This window comes from Salminus brasiliensis, chromosome 3 (genome assembly GCF_030463535.1).
Source record: "Salminus brasiliensis chromosome 3, fSalBra1.hap2, whole genome shotgun sequence".
In the NCBI taxonomy this organism is placed as follows: Eukaryota; Metazoa; Chordata; class Actinopteri; order Characiformes; family Bryconidae; genus Salminus; species Salminus brasiliensis.
This window is the reverse complement of record NC_132880.1, coordinates 2,614,850-2,636,670: the sequence shown is the minus strand read 5'-3', so window position 1 is coordinate 2,636,670 and position 21,821 is coordinate 2,614,850. Positions and strand designations below refer to the sequence as shown.

General features: G+C 45.0%; 1 protein-coding gene across 2 annotated transcripts in view; it reads right to left on the bottom strand.

Annotated features, from left to right (window-relative positions):
- Nucleotides 1-9: 9 nt before the first annotated feature.
- myh9b (myosin, heavy chain 9b, non-muscle) overlaps nt 10-21,821 on the bottom strand; it is a 57,350-nt gene continuing 35,538 nt past the window's right edge. For both annotated transcript variants that reach the window (XM_072675168.1, XM_072675169.1), the window contains 32 exons: nt 21,360-21,503; nt 21,171-21,266; nt 18,921-19,192; nt 18,602-18,775; nt 18,266-18,439; nt 17,789-17,903; nt 15,377-15,564; nt 15,163-15,284; nt 14,956-15,025; nt 13,887-14,047; nt 13,615-13,723; nt 13,365-13,496; nt 13,018-13,224; nt 12,658-12,795; nt 11,386-11,509; nt 11,101-11,272; nt 10,107-10,319; nt 9,577-9,721; nt 8,635-8,841; nt 7,629-7,733; nt 7,378-7,530; nt 6,938-7,186; nt 6,401-6,613; nt 6,101-6,313; nt 5,830-5,991; nt 5,574-5,702; nt 5,222-5,310; nt 4,799-4,922; nt 4,084-4,292; nt 3,641-3,749; nt 2,337-2,509; nt 10-1,976 (listed from right to left, as the gene is read on the bottom strand). In XM_072675168.1, the coding sequence (XP_072531269.1) occupies nt 1,868-1,976; nt 2,337-2,509; nt 3,641-3,749; nt 4,084-4,292; nt 4,799-4,922; nt 5,222-5,310; nt 5,574-5,702; nt 5,830-5,991; nt 6,101-6,313; nt 6,401-6,613; nt 6,938-7,186; nt 7,378-7,530; nt 7,629-7,733; nt 8,635-8,841; nt 9,577-9,721; nt 10,107-10,319; nt 11,101-11,272; nt 11,386-11,509; nt 12,658-12,795; nt 13,018-13,224; nt 13,365-13,496; nt 13,615-13,723; nt 13,887-14,047; nt 14,956-15,025; nt 15,163-15,284; nt 15,377-15,564; nt 17,789-17,903; nt 18,266-18,439; nt 18,602-18,775; nt 18,921-19,192; nt 21,171-21,266; nt 21,360-21,503 (5,000 nt within the window). In that variant the 3' untranslated portion in view covers nt 10-1,867. The remainder of the gene's footprint in view (nt 1,977-2,336; nt 2,510-3,640; nt 3,750-4,083; nt 4,293-4,798; nt 4,923-5,221; nt 5,311-5,573; nt 5,703-5,829; nt 5,992-6,100; nt 6,314-6,400; nt 6,614-6,937; nt 7,187-7,377; nt 7,531-7,628; nt 7,734-8,634; nt 8,842-9,576; nt 9,722-10,106; nt 10,320-11,100; nt 11,273-11,385; nt 11,510-12,657; nt 12,796-13,017; nt 13,225-13,364; nt 13,497-13,614; nt 13,724-13,886; nt 14,048-14,955; nt 15,026-15,162; nt 15,285-15,376; nt 15,565-17,788; nt 17,904-18,265; nt 18,440-18,601; nt 18,776-18,920; nt 19,193-21,170; nt 21,267-21,359; nt 21,504-21,821) is intronic.

Below are 21,821 nucleotides of genomic sequence, written 5' to 3'. Positions count from 1 at the left end.
ACCGCTGTAGCCGTTTTAGAAAGCCATGTTTATTTGCATAATACCAACAGTTCACAACTCTCCTCTCTGGATATCATTTTAGAGTTGCAGGAAAAACAAAAACAAAAACAAAAACAACAAACAAATAGTACAAAATTAATAGTTGTTTTTTTTGCATTCTCTTTTGTGTGGTTGTGTATGGGGGGAAAGAGGGAGAGAGAGAGAGAGAGAGAGAGAGAGCGGGCGAGAGAGAGAGAGAGAGAAATACTTGTTAGCTGTTCATACGTCTCCTACATTAGAATAAATTCCTCTCACTTCCCAGCAGTGTGAGCGAGAAAAGCGGATTACAGTGTGCTTCGAGAGGGAACAGATCCACCCGCCACCCCCTGGCTTTTCCCTGCGCTTCAGTAAAGAGACTATAGGAAACGTCCAAACGACAAAAACGTCATCGAAAATAATTCAGGATCGGAAATCGGACAAGTCAGAACGGCAGGACGCGTCCGACCTTAAGGCTATAGTGCAGAGTGCTGTTTCTAAGAGCGTGTGCATCGCCTGGCCTTTTCCTTCGCACCAGAACGGTGGTGTGTGTGTGTGTACGCGAGATCGGTCCGACCCGACCCGACCCGTTCAGATCGGATCAGTGGTATTGCTCAGTGCGGAAACGTACGGAATCCTAATCCTGTTACGGATGCATGTCAGTTAAGCTTTGCGGCGCACAGTCAGTGGTTGCATAGTAAGTACACTCTTAAAAATAACAGGTAAAGGTGCTACAGAGAAACCGGTTCCTTGAGTGATGCCACAGAAGAAGCACTCATGGGTCTGTAAAGACGCCAAGAGCCACTTCTGCTACAGATGAGAGGAGTTTGTGAGCGTGAAGGACCTTTCACCTGGTAAGGAACCATTACATCCACTTTTTTAAACCTTAAAAAACGGTTCTTCACGCTCACACTCGCTCTAACACACATGGTTCCTCATGGAACCAAAAAAAAGGTTCTTTCGTCACTCAAAGAACCCTCTGTAGCTCCTTAATGTGTTTGACGAGTGCAGTATGTTGACCTTCATCGAGCCCAGAAAAGCGCAAAAAAATGGAAGATGCTGTCCGCAGCTACAGTACAAGTGCCTCTAATTTACCAACACAGGCGAGAGAGAGAGAGAGAGAGAGAGAGAGAGAGAGAGAGAGAGAGAGAGAGAGAGAGAGAGAGAGAGAGAGAGAATGCAGCCGTTATAACTGGGTAGTATACGTTCATCCTTATACCATTATAAAAAACAAAAAACAAAAAACCAAACGTCAGAATAAAATACACTTCTATAGAGAGCCTCCACATTATTTGGTCCCCCAACAGTTTCTGTTCTTCACTTTTACCAACTTAATTCTTTCATTAATTCATTTATTCTCCAACATTTCTTCGCTTTCCTTTTACTTCAATTAGAAAAATAGATCCAGGAATGAGCCCACGAGAACCGCAACGTCTCCTTACAAAAATATCATTCAGTATCTTTTAAATCCCAGAGAACAAAACAAAAACAAAAACAAAAAAAAAATACACAAAGACAAATTTGGTCCTTGGCTGAGTGACGAATAACTGCGTTGGAAGTGTTGATTGTCAACGGAACAAGGGTGTGTGTGTATAGATATCAGTGTGTATTACAATTTTTGCTATGGCACTAACAAATCGTGTGCAAACAAATCTCTCCATTGAACAGCGTTCCAGTGGACAGAGTGGTCCAAATGTGTGTGTGTATGTATGTGTGTGTGTGTGTGTGTGTGTGTGTATGTGTGTAAGAAAAAAAACAAACAAACAAACAAAAAAAACCAAACCAAAACAAAACAAAACAAAACTGCTGCTTTTCATCGGAGCAGCCAGCAGGTGGCACTGTGAGCTTTTGTTTACTCTGGTTTGGGTTCGGGGGTCTCGCTCTTGGCCTCGCTCTCTTCATCGCTCTCGATGCCGGCGCGGCTGACGATGCGGCGCATGGTGAAGGGCAGGTCGCCACGCCTGGAGCACAGAAAAAAATAAAAAGATACACAGTTTTACTACACGACTGATAGAGCTGGGGTTAAACACTGAAGTGTTGAAGTATCGTGATGTCACGTTCTGCAGTAACGTATCGATACTTGACAATAGTGTCAATGTAAAGATTGGTGGCAGACAGTGGTTGATTAAGTGTTGTGTTTAAACCCTGGCCACTAGATGGCGGTGTTGTACTCCGTCTTCAGATCACTGTTCAAGTTTTCTTTTACTCCGATTTTACGCAGATGTCGGTGTGTTTTTTCGCTGTTTGCGAAAGAAAGGCTTTTGAAGCACGCATGCAACCAAATCGAGCTGATTTCTGTACATGGTGGTGGGAGACGTTACCTAAGTTTGCTCTTGAGTGAGGAAACCTCGCGGTTCATGGCGTCGGCTGACTCGGTGGCGTCCTCCAGCTCGCGCTGCAGTTTCCTGCGGTTAGCGTTAGCTCTCTGAGCCTCCTCCTCAGCCTCCTCCAGCTGCCTCTTCAGCTGCTTCATACGGCTGTTCAGCTTCTCCGCCTGTAGAGCCAAACACGCAGGTTTAGGAGAGCATTTCTGAAAGTTTACTGTGTCTAGACGTTCGGCTGTGTGTTTTAGTAAGGGACAGTCACAGGTGGATCAGTACTGTATGGAGAAGTGCAGTGTTAGCATCAATAATAATGCTCTTAGTAGTACAGTAACACAGCAGTACTTCAATATTACTGTACTGGTAATGTGCAGTATTAGTATTTCAGATTATTAGTAATATAGTGTACTGTATATCTGTATACTGTATCAGTCATAGAGCAATACACTGTACTACTGTGCAACAACATTATTAATAATGTCCAGTAATGTTATGTCTTCGTAATGTACAGTGTTAGGCAATGAATAGTGCTAGTAATGAGTAGTAATGAGCAGTTTTAGTAAAGTACTGTATTAGTAATGTGGTATTAGTACTGTACAACTAATGCATAATATACTATACTAGTAATAAACAAACAAACAAACTAATATATATATATATATGTCATATAGGTAATATACTATACTAGTAATCAACGAAAATATTATATATATATTACTTCCTGCATTAGGAATGTATGGGTTCAGTAATTTTCTGCTATACTAATTATTATGTATACAGATGTTTACTACATACAGCATCAGTAATGTACAGTACTGATGTGCTGTATTTGTCCTGTATATAGATAGTAATGTGTAATTATGCTAATAATTAACAGTATTTGTAACGTATAGTAATGTATTGTCTTAATAATGTACATTAATGTATAGCACCAGTAAAGTTCTGTACTGTATTAATAATGTACAGCATCAGTAATGTGCAGTAAGATGTTGTATTAGTCCTGTATCCAGATATACTTATGTATATAATAATGTGTAATGAATTTTACTAATAATCAACAGTATTAATAATGTGCAGCCCCAATGATGTACTGCAGCATGTTATGTACAATAATGGACTATACAGTAATGGACAGCATCAGTACTGTCCACTAATGTGTTGTATTAGTCCTGTATGCAGGTATAAATGATTAATAAAGGATCAGTATTAGTAATGTACTGCGGTTTGTTATGTTCAATAGTGGGCTGTACAGTAATGTAATCTTACAGCCTTCTCGTGTTAGTTATGCACGGTCCTGCACTGACCTGGTCCTTGTACTGTTCAGAGTTGCGTCTCTCGTCGTCGACCTGCAGAATGACCTCCTTCAGCTTCTTCTCCGTGCGACGCACCACCTTAGAAGCCGCCTGCCTCTCTCTACACACAAACACACGCAAGTACTGCTTGAGTCTCTAGCTGTGTAGTTACTGATTTTACTGTAATTGTATTACACTCATTCTGCATGGTGTAGTAAGCCCATGCGATAGGACCATTTACTAATTACAATAGGATGAATTAATTTAGATCAGAATATTGAGCACGGTAAATTTACAGTATTCAGCAGACGCTGCTAATAAAAAGCTGCAGCTGAACCAGTAGTAATGAACAATAAGCCTGAACTCGTCCCTGCAGTGTTAAACAGCTAGCCTTCAGTCGCTGCTGGGCTTCAGTGTTTCTGGGTTCCTCTACAGGGTTCCTCCTGTGATCTGACCTGGTCTCAACATCCAGCTGCTCTTCCAGCTGTGCGATTTTGGCCTCCAGGGCGGTGATGGTGGCCTTGTACTTGCTCTTCACTGTTCCCTCCATCTCTGTCAGTTTGAGTTTCAGCTCCTTGTTCTGGCGCTCGAACTGTGCCCTCGCGCCCTCCAAGCGCTGAGAGGTGCTGCGCTCGGCAGTCAGCTCCACATTGATCTGATCCGTCTGAGAGAGAGAGAGAGAGAGAGAGAGAGAGAGAGAGAGAGAGAAAAAGAGACAGAGAGAGAGAGAGGGGAATGACTATATGAGCACCTCCTGCATTTGGATCATGTCAGCCTCCATGCTCTTGACCTTCTTCTCGAGAGAGACTTTCAACTTTTCCAGAGAGTCTAAAGCACTGAACTCATGTTTTGTTTTTCTGTAAAATTGTTTGTATAAATGTTCTTGTTTCTATTTTAATTCTTATTCTACGTTTATTTTAATTGTGTTTTGCCATTAAAAAAAATTTATACATTATTTATTAACAGATTTTGCATTATTAAATATACAATAAATTCATTAGATTTAAATTAAATAAAGCTAACCAAATTAAATGTAACAGTACTTCAAAAAAAAAAGTAAAAAAGAAAAAAATTGTAAAATTGTAAAAATACAAAATAAGAGTCTCTAACAGGCTAACTCTAACAGACTAATCGATCATAAGAGTCCAGTGATTGTGTGTCTGTACTTACTTGCAGGAGGGCTCTCTTTAGTCGGTCGTTGACGAGCTCGGTGTTGCCCTGCTCCTCCTCCAGCTCCTCCTCCAGCTGAGCGATTCTCGCCTCCAGACGGCGTTTCTCCTCCACAGCCAGAGCTCTGAGAGGACCAGCAAGTATGATCACATGTAAACTCTAAAAACTACATTATATATCTAATATGGAATTATAAAGGGTACTAATGCAGTAATAATAATAATAATATTGATGATGATAATAATAATAATAATAATAACAACAACATCCATACAGGAGTATTTTTTGTGTTATGCTTTTTCTCGTAGTGGCTCTTTTGCCTTGAACCCCTGGTCATTTCTGCTGCTGGAATGTGTGTGTGTGTGTGTGTGTGTGTGTATAGATACTGCATGGGAGATTGTGTATTTTGGTGGGTTCTCTCACGTCTTGCTGGCCTGGTTGTTGATCTCGTCCTGCAGCTCGTCTCTCTCTTGCTGAGCCTGTCTCTTCACCCGCTCTGCTGCAGCCAGTTCCTACAGACACACAGACACAGTGAATGTGTGTGCATTCAGCAGGACCAGTATGAGAAAAGTGAGGGAGGGAGGGAGGGAGGGAGAGAGAGAGAGAGAGAGAGAGAGAGAGAGAGAGAGAGAGAGAGAGAGAGAGAGAGAGAGAGAGAGAGAGAGAGAGAGAGAGAGAGAGAGAGAGAGAGAGAGAGAGAGAGAGAGAGAGAGAGAGAGAGAGAGAGAGAGAGAGAGAAAGAGAGAGAGAGAGAGGGGAATGACTATATGAGCACCTCCTGCATTTGGATCATGTCAGCCTCCATGCTCTTGACCTTCTTCTCGTTCTCTTTGCTCTGGGCCAGAATCTCCTCCCTGGACAGACGAGTCTCATCCAGCTCCCGCAGCAGGTCCTTCATCTGAGCCTACACACATACACACACACACACACACACCCATGCTGTTTACACATACTGTCCAGCAGCTCAGTTTAAGAGAATGCGTCAGCCAGAGTGATGTCCAGGTGCTCGGGTCGGTTCTGCTGCCACATACCTGCAACTTCTTAAGCTGTTTGAGAGCCTCGTCTCGGTTCTTGTTGGCCTGGTCGATGGCCGCCTCCAGCTCCTTCAGGTCCAGCTCCAGCTTCTTGCGGGCTGCCACGGCAAGGGAGCGCTGCTTCCTCTCGTCCTCCAGCTCCATCTCCATCTCCCGCACCTGAGAACAGAGACTACGTTACCCACAAAGCACCGCACGCAGCTCTAGCATCAAAAAGCAAGGGAGGTTCTCTGAGGGTTCTCCTCCACATCCTCCTTAGGCTGCGTACCTGTTTGACCAACTGCCTCTTCTTCTCCTCGCCCATCTCATCCCTGCCGGCCAGATCGCGCTCGTACTGCGCCTTCATGGCCTGCATGTTGACCTCCAGCCTCAGCTTGGCGTCCTCGGTGGCCTGCAGCTCGTCCTCCAGCTCCTCCAGCTGTGTGCGCATCTCCTCCAGCTGCTGCTCCATCCCACGCTTCGACTTCTCCAGCTCGTGCACCTGAGGGAGAACAAAGTGATGAAGTTTAAGGGCGTGATGAAAGGGATGAAGAATGTGAATGTCATATATGCCATAAATCAGACTTACGCTCTTTCCAACGTCGTCCTTAGAGGAGACCAGGTCCTCCATCTCAGCCCGCAGAAGCTTGTTGGCACGGTCCAGCTCGTCCTTCATGTCCGAGATGGTCTCCAGCTCGCGGGTAAGAGCCAACGCCCTCGTCTCCTTCTCCCGAGCCTCGGCCTCGGCCCGGTCGCGCTCCTCAGCGTAACGAGCGGAGATGGACTTCTCCTCTGCCAACATCTACACACAGAAGACAGGGAACCATGTTACCAAAGCTAGATCTTCCACAGATGTGTCCACCTGAAAAGTCACACTTGTCCTTATTATCACTGTTCTGAACCTCAACCTGCACCTCGTCTTCACAAACTGCTGCTAAAGCAGCAGCACCGGAGCTCAACAAGCTTGGAAGAGAACACTAAAGGCCAATTTATGCTCCAGCGTTGATTGGTCCGCTTGGTGGTGTTGATTTGATGATTTGATGGGTCACACAGTATAAGAAATATCTGCACAGAAGAAGAACCTGGTCTAAAAAGGTCAAGTCGGACTAGACGGAATCTTACAGACCTGGTCGAACTTCTTCTGCTTCTTCTCCAGGTTGGAGACAATCTGACGCAGGTGGTCCTGATCCACCAGCAGGTCGTCCAGCTCCTGCTGCAGACGGGTCTTGGTCTTGTCCAGCTTGTCAAAGGCCAGGTTCCTCTCGTCCAGCCGCTGGGTGACGGCCTCCAGGTCACGCTGCAGGCGCTTCTTGCTTTCCTCTGCCGTCTCCAGGGAGCCTGCCTCCGCCTCGATCTTCTTACGCATATCAGCCACCTACAGAAAGAGAGAGGACATGTGAGTTATAGGCAACATTTTGGACAAGCAATATTCAGACCCCCTTGCTTCATCATTAAGCACTCCCGGGTGACGAGACCGAGGACGGGACAGGGCCCCAAACATTTAAATGGTCCAGTATGGCTAAGAACACAGATGTGCTACAGATGTGTGTGTGTGTGTGTGTGTACCTGGGCCTGTGCAGCCTGCAGCTGCTTCTCCACGTTCCTCTTGGCCTCCTCTTCTTCCTCCAGCTGTTCTCTCAGGCTGTTCTGCTCGTCCTCCAGCTGCCGCAGTCGTGTGCCCATACCCAGCTTCTGACGGGTCTCCTCCTGGAGCAGCTCCTGTACAGCGTCACAGAGAGAGGAGCTTACAGTTCTGAGATCTGAGCAAATTCAGTCAGACAGTACAGGGGAGGGTCATACAGGTGTTGGGACTGTACCTGGACGTCCTGCAGCTGGGACTCCACTGCTGAGCAGTCTTTGGTTGCCTTGATGGATTTCCCCTCTACTTCACACAGCAAACCGTTCACGTTATCCAGCTCCGCCTGTAGTAGCAGCAACAGCAAGCAAGACATCAGCAACAGGTTCAACTCGCACGCTCTTTTATACTCCGCTGAGAAATTAATCATTAGCTGTGGAATTAGCCACATATCCACTAGTAAGCAAATAGAACTGCTAAATTGGTGCTTCCCATACATTATTCAGTGCGGTTTACAAATATGGCTGTAATAACTGTAATTACACAGTAATTACAACAGTATAACTTCCGGTAATGTACACAACACAGCAATAGGTGAATTGCAGTAGTACAGCTGGTGTAAATAAGCAGGTGTATTACTCCAGTGTGCCTCAACAGTTGTAATAGCGTTGTAATTACAACTCTTTGCAATTACACTCATGTCATAACACTTGTAATAACTGCTGTGAAACTACACTCACGTTACAGAACAGCTTAAACCCGTTAACCATGTCACGGCTCAAGTATGCCAGTACAGCTTGCTAAACTTCAGGAAAGTAGGCAGTGTGTGTGCAGATAAGGCCCAATTACAGCTCATAAGGATGGTAATTACACTGGAAAACCGGCGGCGCATACAAAAGGAAATTCCCTATTACATATATATACATATGTAATTACACAAGTCACACTAAAGTGGCTGTACATGTGTGTTAATGTATGTACTGTCACTAGTAGCTGCATTATATGTCCAAATGTTTGTGGACACCCCTTCCAATGAATGCACCAGTGTTAACACTGATGTGCAAATGCACACATGCATACAACTCGTCTAGTCCCTGTGGAGAAGCACTGCCCATAGAACAGGACTCTCTGGAGCAGATAATGGCAGACGTGGGCTAGAGGGTTATATAGCCCCCCAGCTGTGGAGCAGTGGAAGAGCGGTCTTCTCTGGAATGCAGAATGGAGATCTGGCTTAGAGAAGTACGCACCTGCATCTTGGCCACTTTCTCAGCCAGTTCGGCCCTCTGCTTCTCGCTTTCGGCGTGTTTGACCTGCAGCTCCTGCACGTGGGCCTCGGCTTTCTTCCTGCGGTGCTCAGACTCGCTCTTCCCCTGCATCAGCGTCTGGAGCTCGATCTGCAGCTCGTTCCGCTCAGACTCCAGGGCCTGCTTAGCCTTGTCCACCGACACCTTGTTCTGTAAGGACAGACAGAAGGGACTCGGGTTAGGGCTACTGTGAATACGCACCCAAAGGCACACGAGAGGTGGCCAATGTAGCAGGTATAATAGTACATCGTTGCTGCCATCCAAAAAAAAAAAAAAAAAAAAACCTTGTTGCCTCCTCAACAGTAACTTTTCAGGAGAAGGCAAACACCTACTGAACTTTTAATGAAGGTCATTGTAAAAAGATTTTAATGATTTTGGAGCATTTCTGTTGAATTCAGAAGGAGCTGTTGTCACAGCCTAGTTTCCATATAGGGGCCTATAGGGAGCGAAAGGTACATTTTGAAACTAGCTATGATTAAAGAGGAAAACAGAAATAAAAGAATTTGGTGTAGTGCATAATCATAGCTAGTCATATAGCCCCTATATGGAAACTAGGCTGTGAAAACAGCTCCTTCTGAATTCATTGTTTTTGTGATGTCAGAAATACAAACCCTTATTCTACTTAATCAGTCAAGAGCAGTTTAGCATCGCCCATTTATATGACAGCCATCAAGAGGGCTGTAGCTTGGGCTGCCTTTGGAATGAGATACAGCCAATTAGAACATAGCTCATTTACATATAGCACATAATAAATGATGCCTGTTTTATTTCATTAAACACCTTAAGTAATAAATGGACTGTAGATATGAGGTTTTTGCATAACAGCATTTATATAGTGTGTGTGTGTGTGTGTGTGTGTGTGTGTGCGCGCGCTCTCACGCTTACCCTTTTGGCCTGCTCCAGTTGCTCGTTGAGCTCGTCAAAGGCCTGGCTGTGTTTCTGCCTCATCTCCACCACCACCTGCTCATGCACTTTAGCTTCATCATCCAGAGTCTTCTTCAGCTGAGCCACTTCGGTCTCGCGCTTCGTTCTGACACACACACACACACACTCTTAACTTCAGGGGCTTGGTAATAAGCTCATGATAGGTGTACAACTAATCCAGCTCCAGTTTGCGTCCAAATCCATTACCTGAGCTTTAACCCATTACCCAGAAGACCTCACCTCATCCTATTAAAGCGACAGTCTGGCCAAAAATCTAATGAAACACTTTCCCTCTCATCCCAAATGCAATCAATCAGTTTGGAGTCGCAAACGCAGCTTCTTTAGTTTTCTACAGGAGCTACGAGGCTAATGTAGCTAACAAGTAATGAAAGCTTATGGCCCACCAATTAGCATCAAACCGCTGAATAACACACTTGCCACAAACTGGTGGTGTAAACGGAGCTGAACTGAAACCCAGGACATTTCAGTACCTTAGTTCCTGCTGGGCGGCGGTGGAGTCCAGGGTGTCCTCCAGCTCTGTCTTCAGGGCCTCCAGCTCCTCCCCAAGGTCGCGCCGGTGCTTCTCGGCTTTAGTGCGAGCGGCCCGCTCCAGCTCCAGATCCTCCTGCAGCTCACTCAGCTGAGCCTCCAGCTCACGGATCTTCTTCTGAGCCAGGTTCTTCTGCGCTGCTTCCTCCTCGATTCTGCACAGAGATACATTTGAATTTATTGGCAAAACTGAGCTATATATAAGCTAGCCATGTAGCTAATGCTAATATCTAGCAATACAGTAAGAATAATTAAAAACATGTACAATTTTATACCAATATGTTAATTGGGTGCAATATGTGACAATATTTGATGATATCTAGGTTTTGAGTTATCTGTTGCTTAATATACCACCCCGTCACGCAAAATATATAGTATTTAAAGTATATTAAATAAAAAAAGTTTTTTATTTTTTTATTATTATTATTAAATTAAAACTGACTGTGCTAGGTCAGGAACTTGACCATATATCAGTCCTACACCTGAATTAAAGTCCAAATATTAAAATATTATTATTATTATATACAGACTTTATGACTGAGTGGGGAGAATATGTTTTGGGAGAACTGAACATACTTTTTATGTTGTGAATAAAAATAAATAAATAAATAAATAAAAATTTAAAAAAACGTTTGATAAATAAAAAGTTAATAAAAATTGCAAAGTGGAAACGGCGCCCATGTCTCATGACTCCTTTAAATAACAGCGCTAGCACAACTTTTTATATCACAGTTTATAAATTAAAGATGAATATTTACGAGAGGAGCTAATATTAGCGTCATGCTAATAATGGCCGCATAAGGGGCCACCAAGGTCACTGAGAAGATGCTAATCGATGCTAATCGGTTTTATTTTATTATCTCTGTGATTCTTCCAAATGATTCCTTCCTTTAAACCCAGTGAGGTGCGTGATGTTTCAGTATCTGTGGTCCAGACCTGGCCAGGGCATCCTGAAGCTCCTCCTCCTTCTTAGCCAGCTGAGCGCGGAGCTCAGCGATCTGGGCCTGCAGCTCAGCGATCTGGTCGTGAAGCTCCGTGGAGTCGCCCTCCAACTTCCTGCGGTTCTTCTCCAGCTCCTGCCGCTGCTTCTCCTCCCTCCGCAGACGGTCTGACACACAGAGTTTGAGTCACTTCAGTCAACTGAGAATCTGATGCCTGTAAACGTCATCACCTGCACTGGGATTCTAGCATATGCTGGGAAACATGGGGCTGAAGACCTACCCTCAAGGTCCGTGATCATGGCCTCATGTTTGTTCTTCAGCTTCTGAAGACTCTTGGATTTCTCCTCCTCCTCTGCCAGGTTGGTGGTGAACTCGGCGATTCTCTCTTCCAGAAGCTTCTTCTCCTGTTAAATCAGTTACACTTCCATCAACATGCCAGTTTGGCCAGAAACAGTTTAACATTAGAATAACAGGGAAGAAAAACCTTGTATCTCCGAAACCGCAGCTTTATAGGAGCTCAAAAAACCTTCTGAACTTTCAATGGAAGCCAATGTAAATGTAACTTGAGTAATTCTGAAGTATTTCTATTGGTCTGTTCATCAGGAAATTGACACAATAGAAAAAGAACAGCCAGATTCACATTATAAAAATGGCAATCAAAGGAGATACAAGATTTTTGCACGACAGCAGTAATAAATAACTTACATTACTCTAAATCATCTTAAAGTCTTAACCCTTTAAAACCTGATCTATCAAATAACTGCAGTGTTCATTTGACCCTCTGACCAATTACATAAATAAAAAAAATATTAATTAAAAAACACTGACTTTTATTTTGTATAGAATTTATATACACCAGACATGTATTGCTCACAGCTAGTTTTTTCCTTTATTAAAAATAAATTTTAATTTTTTTTTATTAAAATCTTTAAAAATGAAAAAACATAGAATTTTACACCATTATGTGTCATGTTAATTGGATGCAATATCTGACAATATCTGATGAGATCCACTTTTTTGTTGCTTAATATAACAACCCCCTCACACAAAATAAATAGTAACTGTTTTTTATGATTATTAAATTAAAACAGTTCCAAGTCAGGAATTGACTATATGAAGAAATATGGCCATTTTAGGATAAAATTAACCACCCCGTCACAGACCATACATCATGGATATCACTCCTACATCTGAATAAAAGTCAAAATATTAAAATATTACTATTATATAAGGACTTTATGACTGAGAGGGGAGAATATGTTTTGGGAGGACTGAACATATCCTTTAACATTTTTAAGTAATTTCACATTTAGACATCTTACTTTTCCTGGTGCATGTAGTGCACAGATAATCCACCAGGGAGACAAACAGTTAATTTTACTCTTATGTTTGTCATTATTTCTTATTTTTCACAAGTTATATACATTTTATTATTAAAATAATAAAAGAATTACGACAACCATTTCATTACTACACTGATCAAATCTGCAAATTAATTTCCCATCAAAGAACAGAATCTTAGCCAGCTGTGCTGGACCACGCATGGACCGACCTTATTCAGTTTGTTGTTTTGGTCGTCCAGCAGCATGACGTCCTCCTCCACCTTCTTCATCTTGGCCTCCAGTGTGACGCGCTCCAGCTGCAGCTTCTGACGGGCTGCTTCCTCCTCATCCAGCTGCTGCTCCAGATCCTGTGGGACAAAAAGTGGACATTATTGTTATTACTATTTTTATTACAATAAAAAAGAAAATAATAATAATAATAATAATAATAATAATAAATAATTGTAATTGTAATTGTTGTCATTATATTTGGGAGATGTACATCTTCTCTAGTATCATTTAAACAAGAACCCCAAGTCTGAACAGAACACCACACTGAATAACCCCAGTGCTGCTTCAGCGGGTCGTACCGTGATGTTCTGCTGCATCTTCTTCTTCTCTGTCTGAAGGTGATTGGCTCTCTCCTCCTCCTCCTCCACTCGAGCCTCCAGGTCATGCAGGATCTCCTCCAGCTCCTGCTTTTTCGCCACCAGTCGGTTCCTCATCTCGTCTGCTTCGGCGCACAGGTCCATCTCGGCCTGCAGCTGCTCCTGAAGAGCCAGCTTCTCCGCGTTCAGCTGCGCGTACACACACACACACACACACACAATTATATGTTATTCTAGTCATCTCTTTCGTGAGTTCTCTGATAGTGAGAGAACTCACGAGAGAACTGTGTGTGTGTGTGTGTGTGTGTGTGAGAGAGAGAGAGATCTACCTGCTGCTGTTTGACCTCCATCTCCTCCAGCTGTTTCTCGGCCTGCTGTTGCTTCTCTCGGACCTTGGTGAGCTCCTCGTCTTTAGCCTGCATCTCCTCCTCCTGACGGCTCACCTGGAGCAGAGGCTTCACCTGCAGCGCAGAGGGGGGAAACAGTGAGACGGCGAGACAGGACAAGAGAAAGCATGAGTGAGTGAGTGAGTGAGTGAGTGAGTCAGAGTGAGTGAGCGCAGGAGCGCGAGAGGATTACCTTTGTGAAGAGTCTCCACCACTGCCAGTTCCTGAGTTTGAGGTAGGCAGCACAGTTCCTCTGGATCACCTTCATGGCTGTCAGCTGCTGCTGCCTCTTAGCAAACGCCCTGACATCACACACACACACACACACACACACACACACACACACTCAGTATGCCATACTCATGTAAACAGGTGTTTGTAACGCAATTAGACGCCACACTGTAACCATCCAGGCATCGTGTTGGGTGTGTTGATGGGCAGGTGTGGTGAGGTCACGGCACTCACTTGCGAGCCACGTAGCCGCGGCACCAGGCCTGGAAGCTGATGATGACGTCAGTGATCTTCATGTCCCGCTCCTCCTCCAGGTGGGCCAGAACTCCGGCACGGAAGAACACCTTACTCTGCCCAATCCGGTACAGGTTAGGGTCCAGCTCCAGAGCTTTGATCTGAGGGAGAGAGAGAACAATGAGCCTTTACATTACTTACAGTAATGTTTATTAACATTATTGGGATCCATCATCACGCTAACAGTTTTCTACTCCACCCAAAATTTAGAATTTTTAGAACTGAAATGAAAAATAAATAATAAAAATAATAATAATATTAATTAAATTAAATAGTAGCATTATTTAAATATATATATAGTAAATAGATTATCATGATTTATGTGTTTCACTTTAGATTTTTATTCTATTTTCATTTATTTTATTCAATTAATTAAAAATTATATTATTTGAATCACTTGAATATGAAATAAAATGTAAACTCTCGCAAACTCTCTCTCTCGCGCTCTTGTGGTACAGATATACCTCAGCGAGCTTCAGGTAAGCTTCATTAGAATGGATTTATTACTCCATTAGTTTAATAGTACGATGTGGACACAGGGTGCTAGATGGTTGCTACAGAATCCCAGGTGGATGCTATGGTGGTGTTGGGTGGTCACTATGCTGTTGCTAGACTGTTGCTACTGTGTTGCTATGTGGTTCATGATGATTGGGTACAGTGTTGCCAAGTGGCTGCTATGGAGTTGCTTAGTGGTTGCTAGGGTGTTGCTAGGCAGTTGATATGACATCCTAGGTGATTGCTAGCTAATTGCAAGGTGGTTGCTTCATTACTGCAATCTGGGATTGGAACGGACAACTGTGTGAGGAGTTAACCAGCAAAAAACTGGTGTTTAATAATAAATCTAAATAATTAATTAATTTTAAAAATGTAATTTATTTTAATTAAGTATTTAGAATGGGATGGAAAACCCCAGACCAGCACGTCCCCCACATCTGTTCCACGGCAGGTTTAAAATAAAAAAACGAATAAATAAATTAAAGGATGTGATGTTCGTAATTAACACTCGTACCATCAGCACGCAGGCCTGTTTGCCGTCCATGAAGCCCTTGGGGATGGAGTTTGGCGTCAGGATCTCGTATCTGAGGGGCAGAACATCACACAGCACCTCTGTTACACAAACATCCACAGATCAACTCTGAATTACAGAAGAATCAATCGACCCGAGCTGTGTCCCTCAATAAAGGTCACTAAAGGTCTAAGCCATTAGTGCAGGTACCTCTGTCTGAACTCCTGGAAAACGATGCGGTTGGGGAAGCCCTGTCTGCAGATACGGATGCCCTCCAGAACACCATTACACCTCAGCTGGTCCAGAACCAGGTGAGGGTCCAGCTTACCAGCCTGAGAGAGAAGGACCAACAAAATAAAGATATTAGCAGTTAGAGACAGAGCGGGCAGGTCAGACGCGGGAGGTTCTGGCAGATCCACCGTACCTTCTTCTCGTGGTTGGGGATGATACAGCGCACAAAGTTGGGGTTGGTGTTCCTCAGAGTGGCCATCAGTTTGGAGAGCTGCTCTTTATAGAGCTGACCCACAGTCCGGAACATCCCCTTTCGAGTCTTGAAGGCGCCGGGCAGCTCGGACATGCCGGCCACCTTGTCCAAGCCCACGATACGGTCCACTGAGGGAGGGAGAGAGAGAGATTTGAGAGAGAAACACTGGTTATTAATGCCGGTTCTCACAGGCTGGACTCACAAGCAGCAGACGTTTACCCACAATCCTGTCAGCCACAACAAAACAACAACAACAACAACAACAGACTCGTCAAAACTGGTGACAAACCACACGACCACACAGTGATGGAGGTGAAGGGGGGAGGGGGTTCGAGAGAACGTAAGGAGAGTCACACGATGCCAGTGAAGTGTGGAAGGGAGGGGGTCATACATGGGGACATGGAACCAGTTCAATGCAGTGAGCATGGTGAGTGTGTGTGTGTGTGTGTGTGTGTGTGTGTGTGTGTTGGGGGGGGTATTCACTCACAAATACAAATCTCACAATATGCAAGACAGTCTTACCTACAGCTTGTATGTGTGGATTCTTGTGGGTGTGTTAAGTGCTTGTGTGTGTGTGTGTGTGTGTGTGTGTGTGTGTGTGTCACATTAGAGCACCCAGATAAACATGCCCATGTGGGGCCTGTAAGGGAGTTTTGTCTATGGGTTCCAATTTGGCCCCACATATGGATGCCCACCAGGGTCAGTGATGAGACCAGGAGGGGTTAGACCTGGACCCCATCTGGGTTGTGCGCTGCACATGGGGCCTATAGGGGGCGTTACAGTAATTATTTAGTGCAATTTACTTTAATATTATCGTAGTGATTTAACTGAGGCCTTTTATTTTGTAATTTATACTTATTTTCTTTTTGTAAAGCTTTTTAGTTGTGCTCTTACTTAACAGTGATTGGAATGAGAAGGGGTGTGTGTGTGTGTGTGTGTGTATATCTGTGCTGATGTATTGTACTGGAGTGATAACAGAACCAAACCCATGCAGTTTATACCCATCTCTGCAGTACCAAAGACCGACAGCAGGGGGCCCCCAACCACACTATTACACAGAGAGGGAGAGAGGAAGAGAGATGAGCTCCAGCACACACACACACTTACACACACACTTACACACACACTTACACACACACTTACACACACACTTACACACACACTTACACACACACTCAGCAGCACACCACAGCACAGCACAACCGGAGGAACGTGGCGGGATGGGGGGGGATGAACTCCTGCGGGGGGGGGGGAGAGTGAAATGCAGGACGGGGAGAAAGAATGAGAAAAGGAGAGAAAACAGAAAAGATGTCACCTGGTTCAGAATGAAGGAAAGGAAAACGCTGATAAAAATAAGCTCTCTGACAACTCTGCACCTCTGAGAGCCACGCACAAACGAAAAGAAAAAAGAGGGGGGGGGGGTGAGAGAGAGCGAGAGAGAGAGAGAGAGAGAGAGAGAGAGAGAGAGAGAGAACAAACGAGAGCAGAAAGAAAAAAAAATGGGTGAGAGCAGAAGAACGAGAAAGAAAGATACAGGGGCGAGAGAGCAGTAGAATGAGACAGAAAAAATGGACGAGAGAGCAGTAGAATGAGAGAGAGAAAAATGGGCGAGAGAGCAGTAGAATGAGAGAGAAAAAAAAATGGGCGAGAAAGCAGTAGAATGAGAGAAAAATGGGCGAGAGAGCAGTAGAATGAGAGACAGAGAAAAATGGGCGAGAGAGCAGTAGAATGAGAGACAGAGAAAAATGGGCGAGAGAGCAGTAGAATGAGAGACAGAGAAGAGAGAGAGAGAGAGAGAGAGAGACACACAGAGGGACGAACAGGAGCGAAGGGCAGGTACAGAGGGTCGAGGGAGGGGGTGAGAAGAAGGGGCCGGACAGAGGAAGGGGCAGAACAGAGGTTCAGCAAACGAAAAGAGAAACATGAAAACTCAACATGGAAACGGACCTCCGTCAGTCACTGCTCCTGCAACCCGGACCCCCACATTTCACAACTCCCAGAGCAGTAAACACAACAGATTCCCAACCAGCGACTCCCAGACAAACATCCCCGAAAAACAGTTCCTTCCTCCCTGGACATTCTGCCGTAAGCCACCCTAGCTGCAGTTTAAAGCGTCCAAATACTTTACTGAACCTTTACGGTCCTCTGCTAGACTCTGCTGATCTGGTACTCATGTGGATCCATCAGCTAGTCAGCTCTGCCAGCGTGTTTACTGATGAGCTCCAGATCAGCAGAGTCGGCAGGAATAGGGCAGAAGTGTGTGTGAGAACTAAACTCAGTGAGAAGAAGAAACTTCATCAATGTTCTTTCAGTTTGGCTTCTGAGGCTGGTGAAGCTGCTGGCTCTACTCACCGTCCTTCCACAGCTCAGACACAAACTTATCAGTGGACTGGTTGAGGAGCGTGGCCACGTTATCGTTCAGAGGGTCCATGTTCTTCATCAGCCATTCATCAGCTTTGTAGTCGACCTGAACGGCAAATAAAGGGACAAAAGTATTGGGACACCTGCTCAATAGTGGGGTTTTTTCCCCCAAAATCAAGAGCATTACAAAACGGTTTCTCCTGCTTTTGTTGGAGTAACTGTCTCTACTGTCCAGGGAAGAATACACAGCATTGTGAGGATTTGGTTGCATTTAACAAGAGTGTCAGTGAGGCAGGAAGCTGGATGATCACCAGCCCTCAACAGCTCAATGCTGGGAGGCTTTATATGATGATCTGCTCCTGAGAGCCTTATTCTATTGGCAGTACTTCTCGTCTACAAGAGAAACGGTGTAGAGCACTCTGTAAGGTCAATATTTTATAGAAGACTTTATGGCTGGTGAGAGTTTACCTTGCCGGCATAGTGGATGATGCAGAAGTCGGCCTCGTCCTTCAGCTTCTTGGGTTTGAAAAATTTGGGGTGAGTGCCCTGCTCCTGCAGGACCTTCTCCACAAAGCTCTTGTCTGTGGCTTTGGGGAACCAGCACTCCTCATCCAGCAGAGCCAAGATACCAGGGGGACTGGCCTGAAAATGAGGGGGATACGTGGATCAGGGCCCAATTTACCAACAGCATCTAAGCATTAAGATCATCTTAACTGGTAGAGAGAGAGAGAGAGAGAGAGAGAGCGTCGAGTGTGATGCTCGCTTTACCATTTAAGATGTTTTTTTTTTTCCCTGCACACTTACAGGCTTCTCGATGAGGTCGATGCAGGGCTGCAGGTCCAGACCGAAGTCGATGAAGCTCCACTCGATGCCCTCGCGCTGGTACTCCTCCTGCTCCAGGATGAACATGGTGTGGTTGAACAGCTGCTGCAGCTTCTCGTTGGTGTAGTTGATGCACAGCTGCTCGAAGGAGTTCAGCTGAAGGAACAGAGAAAGGACCAATGAAACGTTGTCTGTCTTGCCTACATTTACATACATTAAAGTGAAGGCATTCACCTGGATCCCGTTTCTGGTTAGGATCATGTTTCTGCTCGTTTGTGACATTCGACAAGCACGGCCGTACCTCAAAGATCTCGAAGCCGGCGATATCCAGGATGCCGATGAAGGAGGCCCCCTGGCGCTTGGTCTTGTCCAGGGCTTTGTTGATGCGCATGACGAGCCAGCGGAACATCCTCTCGTAGGTGGCTTTGGCCAGAGCCTCGATGGCGAACTCTGCCTGCTCCTGCGTCTGGGCCTTCTGCACATAGTCCCGGCCCACTTTGATCCGTGGAGACAGGATGGCCCGGGTGAAGTCAGTCACGTTCATGCCCATCAGATGGCACACTTTCTGGGCAGCTGGAGGAGAGAGAGAGAGAGAGAGAGAGATGGGGGTAAGACTAGGGCATTAGATCAGGACAGTGGAGCGTTGTACTAGAGCGTTAACTCAGAAAGCTAGAGTGTTGGATAAGGACAATCAAGCCATTGAGTAGAGAGAGAAATCAGAATTCTGGAGCATCAGATCAGTGCAGTAGAGCTTTCAAGTAGAGCATTCGATCAGTACGGTAGGGTGCTCAAATAGAGTGATAGATCAGGACTAGATACTAGAGCATTTGTGGAGAACAGTAGATCTGTATGGTAGAGCTTTCAAATGGAGCATTAGAATACAGTAGAGCACTCAAATGGAGCGACAGATCAGGCTGCTAGAGCATTAGATCAGTACAGTAGAGCACTCAAATGGAGCGACAGATCAGGCTGCTAGAGCATTAGATCAGTACAGTAGAGCACTCAAATAGAGCGACAGATCAGGCTGCTAGAGCATTAGATCAGTACAGTAGAGCACTCAAATAGAGCGACAGATCAGGCTGCTAGAGCATTAGATCAGTACAGTAGAGCACTCAAATGGAGCGATAGATCAGACTGCTAGAGCATTAGATCAGTACGGTAGAGCACCCAAATAGAGCGACAGGTCAGGCTGCTAGAGCATTAGATCAGCACGGTAGAGCGCTCAAATGGAGCGACAGATCAGGCTGCTAGAGCATTAGATCAGTACAGTAGAGCACTCAAATAGAGCGACAGATCAGGCTGTTAGAGCATTAGATCAGTACAGTAGAGCACTCAAATGGAGCGACAGATCAGGCTGTTAGAGCATTAGATCAGTACAGTAGAGCGCTCAAATGGAGCGACAAATCAGGCTGCTAGAGCATTAGATCAGCACGGTAGAGCGCTCAAATAGAGCGACAGGTCAGGCTGCTAGAGCATTAGATCAGTACAGTAGAGCGTTCAAGTAGAGCGAAAGATAAGGAGACACTAGAGCGTTTGAGAAGAGCATTCCAACAGTACAGCAGAGCGTACTGCATCAGGATGCTAGAGCTGTAGAACACAAGAGCAATCGAGTAAATTGATAGGTCAGTACACCAGAGCGTTAGATCCGTGCACTAGAGAGCTAGAGAAGAACACCAGAGCATTTGAGTAGAGCGTTAGATCAGGGTCGGGCCTGCTTAGTACTTAGGATGGCAGACTGCCTGGGAATACCAGGTGCCATAAGCTTTTCCAATCCTGAAAACAACTATAGCTTCCATTTCCATTTGCTTTATATCTTTTACACAAATTCATATTTTAAACGAATTTGTCTCCGTTGGGGCTCACTGTCTCCGTTGGGGCTCACTGGGGGTCTTTGATCCTTCATGTCTTACGTCACTTCTTTTTTGTCTCTGTCTTTTATTAATTACTAATTATGTAAAGCTGCTTTGTGACAACACTTGTAAAAAACTATACAAAGACACATAAATTTGACTTGAAGAAAAAGGTCTCAGCTATAAATCCTCTAGTTCTGAAAGCGGCCATGACGCCCACTTTTTCCTAACAATTCTGCTGATCTCAGACACAATGGAGATTTGTTTTATGCACAATTCTACAGGAAATGATCAGCAAAGACTGAAAAAAGTTGTTTTTCCAGTCGAGTTTTCAGTTTTAGAGGAGAAAAAGGTTCACGGTGTGTTTTCTGTTCATGAGGAATATTGACAGATGATTGCTGTTGGGTGCTGAGGACGTCACATCCTCTTTAATGACCAGAACGAACGGGTGCATTCCAGTAAATCACTGCTTAAGGGCTGTATGTGTGAATGACCTTACTGGTGAAAGCAATCCAGTAATGACCCGGGTTCTGAGGGTGTGTGAACAGGGCTTGGGTCTTATCCGTTTCGCTGCTGGCTAATGAACTTTCCGGTTTTGTGCGCCAGGCTAATAAGCAACATCAGCCCTCGTAAACAAGCCACTTACACACTCTGCGGCAGTCGCACACAAAAGGGCCGAAAGGAATGCTGGGAAAGCTTACCCGTATCGTCAGGCATGGAGGCCTGGTCCGAGTGGCGCTCCTTCTTGAAGCTAATGTTCCCCAGCTGCAGTACTGAGGAGACCACACGCAGCAAACCTGCAAGAACACGGAGACACAATAACCCGTAAACACACAGCCGGCCTCAAAAGAAAGACCTTAAAAGGGACGGTGCTCAAAATTGGTGCTGACCGATCTGCTCCTCCTCAGCGAAGCTCATGATGCGCATGGCCTCCAAGGTGTCAGTGAACATGTCTTTGTCCTGCTGGCCAGGGATGGTGACGTTGCCATTGGACAGGAAGCGGTACTTGCTGTAGCTCTCCAGACACAGTTCAGCTGCAACACAACACACACACACACTAGTTGGCCAGACGGAAGGAAAGATCTGACCGTAACTGCAGGCCTTAGGCTAAAACACACACAAACACACACACTAGTAGCTCGTCTTTGTGTGTGTGTGTCTTGTGTGCCCACATTTCTGCATTCAGCTCCACTTCTTCTTAAAGACAATGGGCCAGTGTGGACAGCACGGCACGCTGGTCAAACAGCGCTTTCATGACGAGCCTTTGATCAAGAACAGACCTGCTCCGGCAGCCCAACTGACCACATTAGAGGAGCCGTCAACATCCGTCATCTGCTCCACTTCACAGGCTA